The sequence below is a fragment of the Pelodiscus sinensis genome, chromosome 6, assembly GCF_052426305.1.
Source record: "Pelodiscus sinensis isolate ZL-2025 chromosome 6, ASM5242630v1, whole genome shotgun sequence".
Taxonomy (NCBI): Eukaryota; Metazoa; Chordata; order Testudines; family Trionychidae; genus Pelodiscus; species Pelodiscus sinensis.
This window is the reverse complement of record NC_143057.1, coordinates 82,504,245-82,521,278: the sequence shown is the minus strand read 5'-3', so window position 1 is coordinate 82,521,278 and position 17,034 is coordinate 82,504,245. Positions and strand designations below refer to the sequence as shown.

Here is a 17,034-nt window from a genome sequence, read left to right as displayed (position 1 = left end):
TTAGAGTTGTGGAATGTAACATCTAGAACCATATTCTCCAGAAAGAGATGGGATTGGTATGGATAGGGTATTATGTATACCTTTACATCTAATTTAGCTTTTGCTGTACTGAATGTCACTATAATTATGCAGTAGCTATGTGAATATTTTGAACTCGGGTGCTCTATCAGTGTCTCCTGTCCCAGAATTGTCATAGGACAGCTGGGCAGTGACTCATCAAGTGTAGAATCCAGTGTCTGAAAGCTGCCAGCAGCAGCAGGTGCATGAGAATCGATTCTCCAGGGGCCCGTCTACCGCTTTATGGCTGTGAGCTGAAGCAATTGCATGTACCTCATGTGCGTGTTTAAAGCTCATTCTCTGCCCCCGGGCACAGTAGGTAGCTAAGAGGGCATTTGGGTGACACGCTCAGCTCTGTCCCTGCCCTCACTGCCGCCCGCACTCTCGTGGCTGCTTTCCGCTAGCAGGGGCTCACGCGGCTGTGAGGCAGGAGCACGACCTGCCCCGCTCGTGCTTAGTCTCTCCCGCCCTGTCTCCACACGAACATCTACTAGCGGCACAGCGCCTGTCCGGGGGCGGCCCTGGCTCAGCCCGCCCCAGGCAGCGGCTGAGGCCCTGCCCCCGAGGGAGGCGCCGCGCCGCAGGTACTGGCTGGGCAGGACGGGACGAGGAAGTGCGGGCGGCTGCGGAACACAGAGACTCAGGTTGGTGGGCCGCGGTTGGTCTCAGCCCCCTGGAGCCTGCTGCCGTGCCGGGGGAGCTCCGCAGTGTTCCAGCACCCCGGCTGGATGGGGCCGCAGCCGCGCCGCCTGGGCGGTTGCCCGGGCTGGGCAGGGAGTTCAGCACCCGGCAGCCGGCCGGGGGCGGAATTGGGCGCTCCAGGCAGGCTGGGGCCCGGGCACAGGAGGCGAAAGGCCGAGGGGCCGGGGGAGGGGCGATAACACAAAGTTTACACACTGTGAGGCAGCAGGAGCCAGTGGTGCTGTGGGAGGGGGGCTACCGGTTCCTCTGTTACCAGGCGCTCTGGGGTCAAGGCTGTTGGGTAGCCTGGGCCCGGGGGTGCGGCTGAGCCCGGACACAGGCGGATTTCTTTCCTCGCTCGCTAGGAGAAATCACACGTGTGCACAGGGCGGGGAGCGCCGCGGGTTTGATGCCTTGAGTGTTCGTCAATAGTATCGCGCACTTGCTGGAGTTTGCTGCTTCATGAGAGCCACCTATTTTTTCACTCCTGCATGTTGACCAGAATGCCACTTGGCCCTGACCTTCCATATCTCACTGCTCTTTAAATGTGACCTGCAGAAGGACAAAAATGGTCTTGTAATTCTTTGTTTGGTGTTAGGATGTGGATAAAGAAGTCTTGAAAAGATTAATAGTTGTCTGTATTATTACATTAGAAATTCGGGATCTGTTTAGACTGGAACTTTCTCTTTTCTTGTTTGTAACTGAATTATTTTTATACCTGTGGTTTCAATCAGACGCAGCACAGGAAGCAGTGGTGTAGACAGAGTTTAGGTAGGCCCAGACTTAAAAGTGGGCTTACTGTATGAGCGGGTCTTGTCCAGAGGCAACTGGGGAAGGGAGGAAACGAAGATCAGGCACAGGCCATGTATTCCCCTTCCTCCCAGAATAGCCTCCCTCTGTCCTAAGCCCTTCTCTCCTTTGCTCTATTCCTACCCTGCCTCTCCCTCCAGCCGAGGTGGTTTAGGGGACTAGTGAGGCCAGAGAGACGGTGCCGGCAGTAGGAATCCCAATTTTCGCACCCTAACTCTGTTATGGTTTGGGTCTTTCCTCCATCCCTGGACAAAGAGTTCCACTGTCTGACCATGAAGATTTTGGTTTTTTTTTTTTAATCTACTGCCTATACATTTCATTGGGTGAGCTTCTTGTGTTATGTTAGCAGAGGCGAAAGTAACTTAGGACAGTACCTGTAAGAAATGTATCACAACTCACCCCAGCTGCCACTTATGGCCCTGTGCGAGGCTCCTGACTCCCAGCTCATATACTTCATCTTTACTGCCTTATTTTTTATTTAAAGAAACCTGTGAGTAGGTGGTTAGGCGTATTCTTTTGTGCCTTGTTGGCATTTACCAGAATGGCAATATGCTTTTATGTTAATAGAAACATTGTTCAAACAAACTGAAAATATCTGCAGGTTTTGTATCAGTTAAATTCATCTGTTTGTTTAATCTTAACTTCAAGTCACTGGAATCGCGTTTGCATACCTAACAGGTAGTTTTATGGAGAAATGACTCAGATTGTCTTAGTGTGTTTTAGAGAGGTAGCCATGTTAGTCTGTTTGTTTGTTTCAGCAAAAACAATAAGGAATCCTGTAAGTTTTTGCCTTAATAAATGTGTTAGTCTTTAAATTTGTTAGTCTTTAAGGTGCCACTCTGCTCTTTGTTGTTTTAGTGTGTTTTGTTTCAGTGCAGAATAAACATTTTCTGGGATCCTGAAGGTGTTGTTGGAAAACACTGGGACTTTAAAAACACAAGATTTTTCACTTCATCTCCAAATACTGCATTCCCTTCTGTACAGTTACTTTGAGGATCTTTTCCCTTTCAAAATAGGTACAATAGAATTCTGAAGGAGACACTGTTCACCTTGCCAATGAGTGAGATGTTCACATTACAAAGCAAGCAGGAGGAGAAAGACTCAGAAGAGGAAGAGGATGACATGACTTGTGGAGACTTGGGAAATGGACTTGGTAAAAGACCTGGTGGTGTCTATGAAATGGAAGGTTTAAATGTGCACACACATAGATCTAGGAAAGGATCTGATAAGATCTTCAATATGCTTTTGCAAAAGAAAGGGGAAGAAAATGATGCTGCAATTTTTCACTGTTCAAACTGCAGTGGTTTCTATGATGTATCATCCAAAAAGCTTGGAATAAGTGGTGTTACTAGATGCAGCCGACAAAATAGTTCTGGTAAGACTAACTTCTAGTTAATTATTTCCCTCTAATGTTTTGCTGTGTGTGTGAAATTGAGAAAATAATCAACCTTATGAGAGTGTTGTGAAGTTTTATTCAAAATGTTTCAGAAACATTTTGAGATTCTCTAATGAAATATTTTAAGAAGTGCCTCTAATGTTTGCACAGTACATTGGTAACTGGCAATCTTAAAAGTTAGTGTTTTGCAGTCTTTTGAGCTAATGTCGTGTCGCAGTAAAGTTAATCATCCATAGGAGTCTATACATGCTTAAGAATTTTAGTTATTCTGCTTAGATTTTTGGATACTGCTCTGCAGTGCTGAAATTTTTTATGACAATCAGAATGATGATTATGTAGACTGTAAATTGTCGGATAAAATACCCATTGGACTATAATTTCAGTTTCGTTTGTTGGGGATGATCTTAGTTCTTCAAATGCTAGGGGTTGAGGCTATATTGGCTTTTTCCTTTCCAGCCACTGGTTCTGTGACCCCTCTTTCATGGGGTTTTTGAAAATGAGGTTTGACCAAAAGATAAGGAAATAAGGTGGGGGGTGGGTAGAGAAGCAAACTAATTGTCTTTGTTTATGAAGAAATTTGAATGACACAATCCTGTTCTGTTTTCTGATAAACAGATGGGCAACCATAAATAGTGGGTGGGCTGCAAAAATGGCCCTCTTTCATCTGAGTGGGCTGCAGCAGCCCATGGCCCATTGGAGTTCCAACCGTGGCCCTGCGGACCCTGGCTGTCCCCCTCCGACATGTGCCTCTCATGCACTGGGGCACCAGAGCCCCACACTTCTTATGCCTCCCCATCCCAGCACTTTCAGAGTGCACAAATCATCTGATTTACTCTCCATCTCCACTCAGTCCCCCTCCCTCCCAAAGCTTGAATGCAGCAAAATCATTTGCAGTGTTCCAAGTCTGGGAGAGTAGGGGAGAAGAGGAGACAAGAGTGTGAATCAGGCGGACCGTGGCTCCTCTGAAACTGCTGGGAGAGAGTGGGGAGGCATAGGAAGTGCAGGCTCCAGTGCCCTAGTGCGTGAGAGGCGAGTGTGGGAGGGGGCAATCATTGGGTCTGTAAGCTGCAGGTGGAGCCCCAGTGCGCCGCAGGTTGCTCACCGCTGTTCTAGTAGCTATAAGCTGCTTACGTGTATCATCTCTGAAATTATATCTAAAATTTAGTTTCCAGCTAAAATTCAAATATCTGTGCTTAACATTTCATTGAAATTGTCATTTAGGAACAATCTCATCATTTAAAAAGTTACTCTACAACATTTAAAGCTCTTTGTTTTCACATTATTAGTGTTTCAGTGTTATATAAAGGTGGCAATGCTGTGAATATAATCAACTACAGTTAGTGCTTTTTTTTTTTTTTTCTTCTCTCCTTCAAATGTCTTTTTAGTTACTCTTATTATCACCAACTGAATGGTTCCCTCATTGGTGTTCTAGACACGGGCTCACTCCCGCCCCCTCTAACATAATTGCTCTTTGGCTGAAATCAGCAGGTTCCATGTGAAATTTATGACACTTGTGCAACCCCAGTCAATTTCACAATAGTACTGTACTGCTTGCAGCCTAAGTTATAAGAGTCTATGCAATGAGCTCCATGCAAGCAGAGCTTGAGGCTCACATGGGGCCATATTGAATTTGTTGGGTCTCTGAATAGGGGTCTACCCATGTGGAATGGAGGTCATTGGTAGTTCAGGACAGGTGAGAAAAAGCATTTGCCCATAATAACCATCTGAGAGTTACATGAGTTGAATGAGTGTATCCAGTGTAGTGCTTCCCTCCATGCACTCTTGCAACACCTTATGTACCTTTCCAAAACACCTGGTGGCTAGTTTTTGTGTTGGAATTTTATCAGTGAAAACTTAACACATTTTTTTCATAAATACATACAGAAAAAATGAAAATGCATTTTGGAGGGAAAAGTGCTTTTTGAAAAAAGGAAATTGTTGAAATTAATTTATTCTCAGTGTAGCTGAACTTCTCATTTTTCTAACTTTGGCTTCTTTACATGTGAAATATTGCAAACCAGCTAATAAATACTGTTTTAATATATTTTATAATTCTGTGGTATTCAGCCTCATAAAAATTTCAAAGAGGATGAGTGTCTAAATGAGCTCTCTTAAATGTAAAGAAAAATAAAAAAAATGGGAATGTTGTGATTGTGTTGGTATCTCATTAATTTTATAGAGTCTAATTCTGAAGTGTCAAATGAAGAATTAAGGCAGCAACTTCAAGAGGCTATAGAGGTTGGTACTAGTCCTGAATGGTTGGTACTAATCCTTTTAAAATACTTTATTATAATATAAAAAAATATAGATGGTGTTATTTCACTGGAAGATCTTAGAACAGCCAAAACTTTTGGGTAAACATGGGCATAGTCAATTAAAGAGCTAATTGGGAGACTTAAACTTCTGTGGCCCAGGATCTATAAGCCTGAAGGTTACTGGATTTTCCGATTCTGGAGTGAAATGAAGAGGAAGATTTTGTTGTAGATTTCCAAAGTGTGGAGGGCCTTAAAGGGACAATACTTTATTTAGCAGCATTCTCTTCATTACATTCTTGGTTTTGGAAATCTAAAGCACCAACACGGAAGCTGGCAGGCCTATTTTAAGCCAGCAGTGTTGAAGGGCCCTTGGAATGCACAGCACAGTGACATCTCAAGTAACACCCCTACGATATGAATCAAATGTTAGTAAATTGTGATGCTATATACTGTGCAAAGAAAAATTGTCATTTGGACATGTTGTGGTGCAACTTCTATTAACTGAGAACAAACATAGAAATACAAATCTTATTACTGTCCAAGTAAAACAAAAACCCCTCTTTTACACATTAGCATTGTCTTAGTAATGAAATAAACCACAGAAATGTAAAGAGAACAGAAGAGGAGCCTCCATTTAAAGCCATGGGATAGTAGCATTCATTCCAGCAGAGGAAAAATAAGAACCATTTCAAGAGGGTATATAGATAAGAGCTTAAAGTTTTGGCTTAGAGAAAATACGCACGGCAGAAAACATTCTATTAATCATCAAACAGCATAAAACGTGGGCCAAGTACCTCAAGATGCTCAATACCTGGGATTTGCTGAGTGCTCTCAACCTTTCAGTGGGAGTTGTAGGTGTTCAGCAGCTCGCAAAAGACAGGAGGATCACTCTGCATCATGCACCCAATAATCTGTAAGAGAGAAGAGAGTCCATATTGTATTGAAATTCTCTACTTAGGGATGTAATCAACGAGTTAACTAGCAGGGAGGGATAGTTCAGTGGTTTGAGCATTGGCTTGCTAAACCCAGGGTTGTGAGTTCAGTTTTTCAGGGGGCCATTTAGGGATGTGGGGCAAATCTGTCAGGGCTGGTACTTGGTCCTGCTGTGAGGGCAAGGGACTGGACACAATGAGGTCCCTTCCAGCTCTGTGAGATAGGTATATCTCCATACATTAGTTAACTACCCAGTAAGCAAATGCTTATCCGGTAGTCGAGTAGGAATGTGACATGTTGCTTATCCCCCACCCTTGCAGCCTTTATTAGAGAGATACAGCAGTGGAGGGAGTATGAGCTGTTGCTGGTGAGTCAGTTTAAAAGCTGGTCCCTGTCCCCCCCACCACTGTCTCCAGTGGGAGCAGCAGGGAAATGGCGCAAGTGGGGTTTGAAACAGTCCGGCTGTCCGGTCTCACTGCTGCCCCTTTCCCTTTGAAATGTGCATGAGTTGCCACTTCTCTCGTACATTTCAGAGGGAGAGGTGCAGTGGGATAGCGAGTGCCCCCCTTATTGACTAATAGAATAGTCAATGTAAATTTCATTCAACTACTCAATTAGCTGATTAATCAATATTTAACATCCCTATCTCTACTTAGTCCTGCAGTTTAAACGTGAGATACTTCAAAGTGCTACCAGACCATTTGTTGTTTAAGTTTATCCTGTGCCGACTAACTCAGCTACCCCCTGAAGTTTCAAAGTCATGATTTGCCAAAGATTTAGCATATGCTGCTTCTATAAACAGAATGTAAGGTGGAAACTAAATCTAAAGCATACATGCCTATGTAGTCTAGACTGAAGGCTAAAATCACTGGGTAAGAAAATTGTTGTTTTCTAGGAAAAGGTCTACTTTGAAACTCAAAAATACTTGACCTCTCGATTTTGTAAAAGGCACTTACAATCATGTTCTAAAGCAAATTACTCAATTGCCATTAGCTGTTCATTCAAAGTTTGTTTTTGTCCCCTCCCCCCCCCTTTTTTAAGGATATCTACTGAATGGCTCAATCTGTACATCCAGCCCAATCCTCCAAATACAGGCACATTTCAGTCTCAGTTCCTGACTTGGTGGAAATGTAACCCATGCTGAATAGCAGCACTGACTTTGGAATCTAATTATAGCAGCCAGTCAGATTTTGACCACCTAAAACTCTGCTACGTGAATTTCAGCTGGGAAGGGCTTCCAACCAGGCATCCAGACAAGAATACATTGGGCCTTTCCCCCTCTGGACATCAACTTAATTCTCAATATACAAAATAATTCTAGCATAATATCCGTATATAAAATATCCATATACTAGTTGTAGCAAAATTAAAATAAGAGAGCATAACAGGGTACAATGTTCAAAAGCCTGTGCCAGAATAAACACAAACAAAAGAGCTGCAGAATCCAATCATATGTTGTTAAAATACATTTGCAGAGAATGGGAAGAAATAGTTGCTGAATGTATGCTTGATAGTATGTTTTGTTTAAATACGCATTCTCATTAGTATTATTTCATGTTGGAAACAAGCTGGAAATCATATTAGTAGGGAAATTATCTTGTGAAGGATGTTCATTCAGTAACATAAATTGTTGAGACATAGCAAGACTTCTGTTTTTAACTTCAGCTTTTTATTATTTTGTTTTTTGGCACCCTAGAAGGTAGAGATTTTAAAAGTAGAGCTTGAAGCATCACAGAGACAACTTGAAGGAAAAGAAGAAGCACTCAAAATTCTGCAAAACATGGTAAGAAGTGCATATAAATCAACAGCTTATTTAATATAATTTTAATATAAAGCATTAACTATACCCGGTTATTAAACAGCTAGCAATTATTATATTTTTTACTGCTTTTTCATATGGACTCACAAATATTATTGCAATACAGGCAGTCCCCGGGTTACGTACAAGATAGGGACTGTAGGTTTGTTCTTAAGTTGAATCTGTATGTAAGTCGGAACTGGCGTCCAGATTCAGCCGCTGCTGAAACTGACCAGCGGCTGACTACAGGAAGCCCGAAGCAGAGCAACTCTGCCTCGGGCTTCCTGTAGTCAGCCGCTGGTCAGTTTCAGCAGCGGCTGAATCAGGACGCCGGGGGCAGAGCAGCTGGGGTGCTGCCGGGTTGGTCCAGTAGCGCCCAGAGCAGCGCTGCAGGACCAACCGGCAGCGCCCCAGCTGCTCTACCACAGGCGTCCGGAGAAAAGCCTGGTCTGCTGGGGGGGGGGGTGCACTAGCTGCGCCCCCCCATCCCGCTCTCCAGCAGACCAGGGAGACGCGGGCGGCGGGACCGAGATGCGCCGCGGTCCCGCCGCCCGGGTCCTCCGTGGCTTTTCTCCTCAGCAGACCAGGGAGACGGGGAGCAAAGCCGCGGAGCACGTGGGACAGCCCAGACGCGCTGCGGCTGTTCCGCTGCCGGCGTCCTCGGCGGCTTTGCTCCCCATCTCCCTGGTCTGCTGGGGGGAGCCCCCCCGCGGTGTGTCTGGGCTGTCCCGCTGCCTGCGTGCTCCGCGTTTTTGCTCCGCGTCTTTGCTCCGCGTCTCCCTAGTCTGCTGGGGGGGCTACCCCCCAGCAGACCAGGGAGACGCGGAGCAGCTTTTCTCGCCCCAGAGGACGCCGGCGGTGGGACCGCGGCGCATCTGGGCATCCCACCGCTCCCGTCCTCCGGGGCGAGAAAAGCCCCGTTCGTAACTGCAGATCCGACGTAAGTCGGATCCGCGTAACTCGCGGACTGCCTGTATTATTGAAAGAGGTTATGCTATAATAGCACACTAGTAGTTTGACCTTATAGGATCTATCCACTTTCTTCAGTGTATGCTATTTTCTTTTGACTCGTTTAACTAATGTTGCTTCCTCGGCTGTGCCTTTAATCACAAATAAGAGATTACCTTCAATTAATGTTCAGCTCTCTCACAATGAAAAACAATTCCCATTAACTATTAGGATATCCTTTTTTTATGTGTTGTGATGTTTGTGTTTACTGTTAAAATCAAGGACACCACAATCAGCTTCCAAGGTTTGTACTGTTGTTACTTAACATGTTTATAATACTGCTAGGTTCCACTCCCTTAATATTATATCAACATTGTACCTGGGTCAAGGGTCATCCTGGGTACCCTGGGTCCTTTAAAATTACTTTTGTAACATAGGCTCTAAAAGAAACATAATTTTTTTGATTTTTTTTTCAAGTTGGAACAGTGTGTGACAATTCCATAGTTGGGATCCTTCTTCCAGATGATGTCATGGTATCCTCACACTGAGAGTAACTTTCCCTGAGTAGGAATTCTAGTTACTAGGAAGAGCCAGGTTATAGTAATGGGGGGGATTCAATTATGAGAAATATAATCTAATTATAATTAGATAGAATTTTAAAATAAAGTTATTCTAAATTAACTGTTACCACTCAAGAAACAGATCTTGAAGTCCTCACGTATAGTTCTCTGAAAATATCCTTTCAATGTGCAGCAGCAGTTAAAAATGTTAATGAAATGTAGGGAACCACTGAGAGAAATAACAAAACAGAAAATATCATAATACCACTACATAAATCCATGATAAGCTTATACCTTAAATATTGCATTTGGTTCTGGTTACCCCATCTCAAAAAAGATATTAGAACTGGAAAAGTTACAAAGAAGGGCAACAAAAATTATAAGTGCTATTGAATAGCTTCCATAAAAGGAGAGATGAAGAAGTCTGGGACTGTTCATCTTAAAAAAAAAAAAATACAACTGAGGAATTATATAATAGAGAGGTCTTTACCCATGGACAAAACACAGGAACTAGGATCACAATGAAATTAATATGTAGCAGGTTTAAAACAGACATAAGGAAATATTTTTTCACACAGTGCACAAGGATGACAACCCACAAGGGACACAGGGTTGACACTGACTATGTGACTGCTCCATGCACCTCTAGTTCAGGGGAGGACTGGGACAACCCCTTTCCTTTCCATGCCCTGCTCCTGCCCCACCTCTTCCTACCCCTCCTCTTCCCTGCCCTGCAGCCTCCTTGCCTTTTTCCCACTTCTGCTTCAACACCGCCTTGCCTTTTTCCCCATTGTCCTTCCCCTGAGCACCGTGTCCCCAGCGGATTAGCAGGATGTGGGGGATCAGGTACCAGCAGCACGAGTCAGTCCTTCTTGCATTCTCCAGCAACGGCAGGGGGTAGTGAAGCAATGCTACCCTAGTTCACTCTGTTCTCCTGGCTGCATTGTTCCATTTCCACCACTAGCCACCCAGAGGCTCTGGCCCCACTGACTGCTGGCCCCTTACTCCTCCTGTCCACAGTGTTTGGGGAGGTACCCCATTGAGCTCTTCCCCCACACACAATGCATCATTCCTGCAATGCACACTCAACCTATGGAGCTCATTGCCTCCAAAAGTATAACTGGTTTAAAAAAAGAATTAGTTAAGATCATGGAAGACAGAGTCTGTCAATTTTAGCCAAAATGGTCAGGGATAGAACTCCATGCTCCAGGTGTCCCTAAACTGTCAAATACCAAAAGCTAGGCTTGCATGACAGGAGATGGATCATTGGAAAACACTCTTTTCTGTTCAGTTCCTTGTGAAGCATTTGACATTGGCTTCTATTAGAAGACAAGATACTATGCTTAGGTCAGGGTGGACAATAATATTTGCAGGGGACCACTCCAAGAATTTGATAACTGGTCACAGGTCACACTTTTCCACTATATTAATGGAGGCGGTGTGGGGTCTGGGACAGAGTGGGGTGCAGAAGGGGGTTGGGATGTGGGATGGGGTGCCAGATGCAGTCTCTGGCCTGGAGGCACTTACCATGGGCAGCTCCTGGCCAGTGACACAGCAGGGCACTCTGCCATAGCCCTACACACTGCTCAAAGCAGTTGACTAGTTGAGCAGGTGTTTCAGTTTCCAGCCAATATGAGCTGTGAGGATGGTGCTGGAGGTGGGGGCAACACGTGGAGACTCGCTGCCTTCATCCCCCCGAATGGGCAGATGTGCACATACACACTTGCCACAGCAGCTGGCCACTTTGAGCAGCATATGGAGTCACTGCACTCCACTGATCCATGAGATATTAGTGGCTCAGAGGGTCATGGCAGGCTGGATCCAAATATTTGGTGGTCTGGATTTAGCCTGGAGGACATATTTTGCCCACCTCTGACTTAGAAGGACCATTGATCTGCCTCATTATGGCTGTTCTTATGTTCTTGAAATGCTGCTAAATCCTAAAAAGACTAGCAGGAGTAGAAACACAGCTGTCATTTGCAGCCCAACTATTGAAAGCTTAACATCTTGAATATTAAAATCACTAGGATTTTTGTAATGAGTTTAAATGTAAATTTAATTTAAAGAGTTTTCTTTATCTTCCTTATGAGTCTTGATATGAGGAAGTGGAATTGCCCTCATAACTGACACACAATTTTTTAATAGATAATGCTGAATCAATCTACTTAAGTTTTTAAGAAATGTCTGCTGTGTGTTATGAAAGCAAAATGTGGGTTTGGAATCTCTAAAACCTAGGACCAAGAAGAGCTCTGTTTGATTCACAGGTGCTGACATTTGTCATCAGTGAGCAGGATAACTTTGGGAGTTAAATACCTAGTTTCTGATGAATTCTCCACAAATAGTTCTGGAAATTGAAAACCACCTTCTGCACTTTCTACATTCTATCTTTAACTAGTGCCAAATAGAACAGTGAGGCAGCTAACCTTAACCCTAACAGCAAGTGCAAAGTTTAGTCTTTCAAAAACAGGGCTAGAGACCCTAGCTTTCTGAAAGCATATAATTGGCAAGTTCCAACCTTTACCTTAAAATAATATTGTAATTTCTACCTTGCTTCTCTTGCCCTTCATTCTTTCAATGACTGTTACTACCTGTAAATCTAGAACTGCAGTTTCCATATGATGTAAATTGATATATTGATTTAGTTATATAATCCTGTCAGACTTGTCTATATCATCTCGTTGTTCATCTTTTTCACAGACAGTGTTTAATAAAGCCACTAGTCATACAAAAGCAATGCTTCAAAAAACTGAGGAACAAAAGAGAGCTTTAGAAAAGGTAATGGTACTGACTCCTTGTCTTTGCAAAATCATGCTGAATCATAGTATCTTTATTCCTTTTGATTTGTAAGGCTAAACCAATAATGTTGGATTTATTCTGAAATGACAAAGATGGCCCCCCTATTTTGGAATATAATAGATATCAGACTTTATTTCACTCTTAGGTTTTGTTGGTAGTAGTCTCATCCCACTTAGCTAAGGAGACAATGTTAACTTATCACATTTATTTACAAATAATTCTTAATATTACTATATTGAGAATAGGGATGTTAGAGTATAGTCAAGTAAATGATAAGCCGATAAGCCTAGGCATAATGGTTAATACAATCAATTACATGCACTCTCCCTGCCCCCCAACCTCTGTATTAGGGACAGCAATGGGGGGAGCAGGAGCCAGTGCCCACGAAGAACTGGCTTTAAGTCAGCTTCCTATGAGCACTGAATCCGCCTTCCGCCCATCCCACACTGCTGCCTGGATACAGAGGCAGCAGCGCAGAGTGTGAGGGGGGCAGGCAGGAGCCAATACGCACGGGGATCTGACTTTCAAGCAAGCTTCCCATGCATGTTGGCTCTGTGGACCTGCCTGCCCCGTCTAACTGCTTCCGCCAGAGGCAGCAAGGAGTGGCAGGCAGGAGCCGGTGCTTAGGGGAGTTGGCTTAAAAGACAGCCGCCTGACTCCGCCCCCACGCTGCTACCTCTGTGTGGGGGGCAGGGGAAGCTGCTGCAGACCAGCCTCTGTCCACGGCGGGCCCCAGCTGCTCCATGTGCTCCATGGGACGCTGAGTCCTACCTCCTTTTCCCCCCCGACAAGGGTTGTTCTGTTACAGAGACAGCACAGTCTGGTGGGGGGCACTCCCTGGGAGTGGGGCCGGGAGCACACTGGTTGCCAGCTCCACCCCTGGGAACTATCAAATAATTGTGTAACCGCTAACTTTTGATGCGATTACACGGTTATTCAGTTACACAGTATCTACTATCAAGTATTAATTTAAACTGCTACCTCCAGATTTAGGTCTGATTTCTATACACTGTGATATTCTTTATATAAATAATTTTAACTTGATATTTTTTATACTCATAGCAGCTTACTGTTAGTAAAGGAAACTCCCATAGTTGTCTCATATCAAAAAGGCCCTTCTTAGGTATACGAGTACTGAAAAGAACACATATTAGGGAGAGAAAGAGGTACTTAAAGAGACCAGGGCATAATATCCATGTGTTCTTTTTAACAGACCAAACTATTAGTTAGTTTATCCTTATGTCTGAAAATGAATCTATTGTTTTTTGTGTTTTTGTCCCCAATTGCCCAATTAGTGGGCATCACCCAAAGAAAATAACCATATAGAAGGCCTTAATATAGAAAGGTAATTGGGATTTGTGTCACATAGGCTTTAGAAACCCCAGCAGATTATAATCTGTTAAACTCTTCCAGTGAAATCCTGGTTTGAAGTCAGTGGCAAAACTCCCAGTAACTTCACTGGAGCTAAGATGTCCCTTTCTGTGAGCACCTATCGTTAGACAAATTTGCAGAGTTCAATTGAACTGTTCACTAGTCTGAGTTAGGGATGTGAAATGAGCCGCAGCGCTAGGAGTGGGGGGCAGGCTGGAGTTTTTCATTGGCTACAAATTTACCTAAATAAACACCTTTTAACATCCCTAGTTTGAACACTCTTATTCCAGTTTACGAGTGTCTTATTTCAGGTTAGCTTAAATCTGTTTCTAATAATTTTAAACTAAACCTAAATAAGCCTGGTTCAAACTAGACTTGCATCAGTTTAACTAAATACATTTAAAATTGTACTTTAAACTGTTGCAACTCTGAGTACAGACAGTCCTGAAGTCTGTCACATTGCCCTTTGACTAATGTTCAGAGAAAAGGACTAGCTAAAACTATGTTGTAAATCCTGAGAAAAATTTCAGCACTCTGTGACGAGATCTAGAGGCTATCTACAGATACTTTCCACTGTATTTGTCTAGGTGTGCTTATTTTTTGAAGTTTCCTGTGTAGTTATTTTATGTCATATAAAATTACCACATACATATTTTTGAAGACAGCTTACATTTAAAGAGAACTATTGTTGGCTCATTAACTGAATTCTGACATTAGGGAAAGCAAAACCAAGAACTAGCTTGGGTAACAAGTCTGGAACTTGGATGCTTTAAAAAAAAAAAAAACTTAACTATTATGGTGCTTTTAGACTCATTCCTGTAATTAACTGTTGCTATCTTTTCTTCTTAGGAAATAAATACTTTGCAATGGGAAATTGAATTTGATCAGGAAAGATTTAAAAACAAAGAAGAGACATGGGCAGAAAAATGTGACAGGTATTTGCATCAAATGATGGAGTCGTCTTTTATTTTGAAATATCATGTTGATTTTTGCGTTAAATTTTTCTAATATCATTTGAATGTCCCAAAGTGCCAGATTTTCTGGTTCTTTATGTTGTTTTTATAATAATCTCAGAAAGAATTTAACATTCATCAATATGCTAGTTATGTCAGTTTTTAAGTATTGAGCAATAAAATTGACAACTCACAATCTTTTACCCTGAAGAATATATGTCAAGTGGCTTTGCTGGTTTGAGCTTTCAGTTCAATCCATTTTTTTTTTCTTATACTAAGCAGCTGGCAAAGGAAAATTCATAAGTTAGTATTTTTATTTAATGAGGTGTAGAAAATAATGCTGGTGTCTCATGCATTCATGCATACAGTAAAGTAACACAATAATTAATTATATTTTTAATTTATACACTGTAGCCATCAGTAAGAGTGTGCTCAAGTGGAATATGATATTACCATCTACCCCCAATTAAATAATTGTAGGACAAACCCAAATCCCTAAATTAGTAACACAATAACAGACATGGAGAGCACTAACAAGCAGGCTCCCAACACACTTTTTCTTTTGATCATTTAAGACATGAGTAACTTCTCTGAAGTCCAAACAGCAGAATTTCAATAATTTCAGTGAAGATTATTTTAGATTTTTTAAAAGATACACCTAGAAACAAGGGATAATTGCATGTAAATTAGTTAATTATTATATACTCCTTGGTTATGTTTTATAAAATATCAGCTCTTTCTTACTCATGTAACCTGTCAGGATTATCAACAAATATTCTTTAAATTAATCTCCTAATACATACTCTCTTCTCAAAAGTTTGGATATAACAGGCCTTTTGGTATGTGCTGAAGGTTATAATCTGCCTTTGTCCAGCTTAATGAGAAAGGAACTTCCAGACTTAAGGGCTTCTCAGATAAGGGCTTGCTGTCTGACCATATAATCATGGGTGCTTTAACATGAGCACTTCAGCTGACCTCACATGCTGTGGAATCACATGAAAAGAGGGCCAGGAAAAATGGTAAATTGATACTCTGAATGTTTAGAATTGCACGATAGGAACTTGTGTGCTATGTAGTAAGTGTTGCTGAGTAGGCCTGATTAAAATTTGATTGGAAACAGAAATTGATAAATGGTTTTGGAAAGCTGCAATAATTCAAGAGCTCAATAGGTTTTGCAAAAGGTTTTCTGATACCTGAGATAACAAGATAAGAAGTGTGGATCTTTTGCCTTTGAGATATATATTTAAAGGAAGAGATTTCATATACCTGTAGACTGTTGTGACAGACCCAGATCATATGACTGCTGCACACTAATGGAGGAAAAGTATCCGGGACTCTGAGACTACGGCTACTTTTTTTGCAGAAGAGGATATGCAAATCGCACTCTCATTTTCATATCTTCTTCCGATTCTTTTTGCGGAAGAGGTTTTGCCGATAAAAAGCCCCATGCAGATGGGGTTATTTGTCGGAAAAAAACCCTTTTTCACAAGATCCTTTATTCCTCAATAATCAAGGTTTACAGGATTTTGTGAAAAGGGTTTTTTTCTGACAAATGGCCCCATCTACACAGGGCTTTTTATCGGCAAAACCTCTTCCACAAAAAGAATTGGAAGAAGATATGCAAATGAGAGCACAATTTGCATATCCTTTTCCGCAAAAAAAAATGGCCGTGTAGCTGTAGCCTGGGTGAACAGTTGCGTCTTTCCTTGAGTAAACAGGCCTGAGCCTAGTGCAGCATAGTCAGGCAGGCACATGGGACCATTTAAGAGCTTGCTGGAAGCAGCAGGCTAGTCAAATCACCTAGAACCCATTAAGACCTGCTGGGGCTTGTTTATAAGAACGTAAGAATGGCCATACTGGGTCAGACCAAAGGTCCACCTAGCCCAGTATCCTGTCTTCCAGCAGTGGCCAATGCTAGATATCCCTAGAGGGAATGAACAGAACAGGTTATCATCAAGTGTTCCCTCCCCATGATCCCTCCCCTGTCACCCATTCCCAGCCTCTGACAGAGGATAGGGACACCATTCCTACCCATCCTGGCTAATAAGTATTGATAGACCTATCAACAGTGAATTTATCTAGCTCTTTTTTGAACCCTGTTGAAGTCCTGGCCTTCACAACACCAGGGAGAGCAGTAACGCAAGATCTGAGAGTGAGAAGGTGAACTGTGAGTGTGAGCTGAAGACTACGGGCAAGGCAGAGTGCCATGGAGGAGCAGGACTGACTTGGTCAGGTATCAGAGGAAAGATACTGAGAGTGATTGTTCGGGGAATTGGCCCAGGGAAGAAGCTGCCAGACTGGAAGTAAAAGAAATCCTGTCTGTTGTGGCTGCCTTAGGGTTCCGGGGCTGGGACCCAGAGTAGTGGGCAGGCCCGGGTTCTCCCCAAACCTCTCTCATGCCACTACAGAGAGTGCCTCTGAGAAGGGAGTCTAGGACTATGAAGGGGTTTTTACTCCACAGTGTGGATTTGCCTGT

The 17,034-nt window shown here is 42.9% G+C and overlaps 1 protein-coding gene across 2 annotated transcripts in view; it reads left to right on the top strand.

Annotated features, from left to right (window-relative positions):
* Positions 1 to 209: 209 nt before the first annotated feature.
* The window catches only part of CCDC125 (coiled-coil domain containing 125), a 41,945-nt gene continuing 25,120 nt past the window's right edge, over positions 210 to 17,034 (top strand). Inside the window, exons 1-6 of one of the 2 annotated variants that reach the window (XM_006124319.5) lie at positions 210 to 335; positions 2,565 to 2,923; positions 5,124 to 5,182; positions 7,829 to 7,915; positions 12,136 to 12,213; positions 14,455 to 14,540. In XM_006124319.5, coding sequence (XP_006124381.4) covers positions 325 to 335; positions 2,565 to 2,923; positions 5,124 to 5,182; positions 7,829 to 7,915; positions 12,136 to 12,213; positions 14,455 to 14,540 — 680 coding nt within the window. In that variant the 5' untranslated portion in view covers positions 210 to 324. Of the gene's footprint in view, positions 336 to 569; positions 702 to 2,564; positions 2,924 to 5,123; positions 5,183 to 7,828; positions 7,916 to 12,135; positions 12,214 to 14,454; positions 14,541 to 17,034 lie in introns of those variants that run through there. The other variant, XM_075932230.2, reaches the window with a different exon arrangement.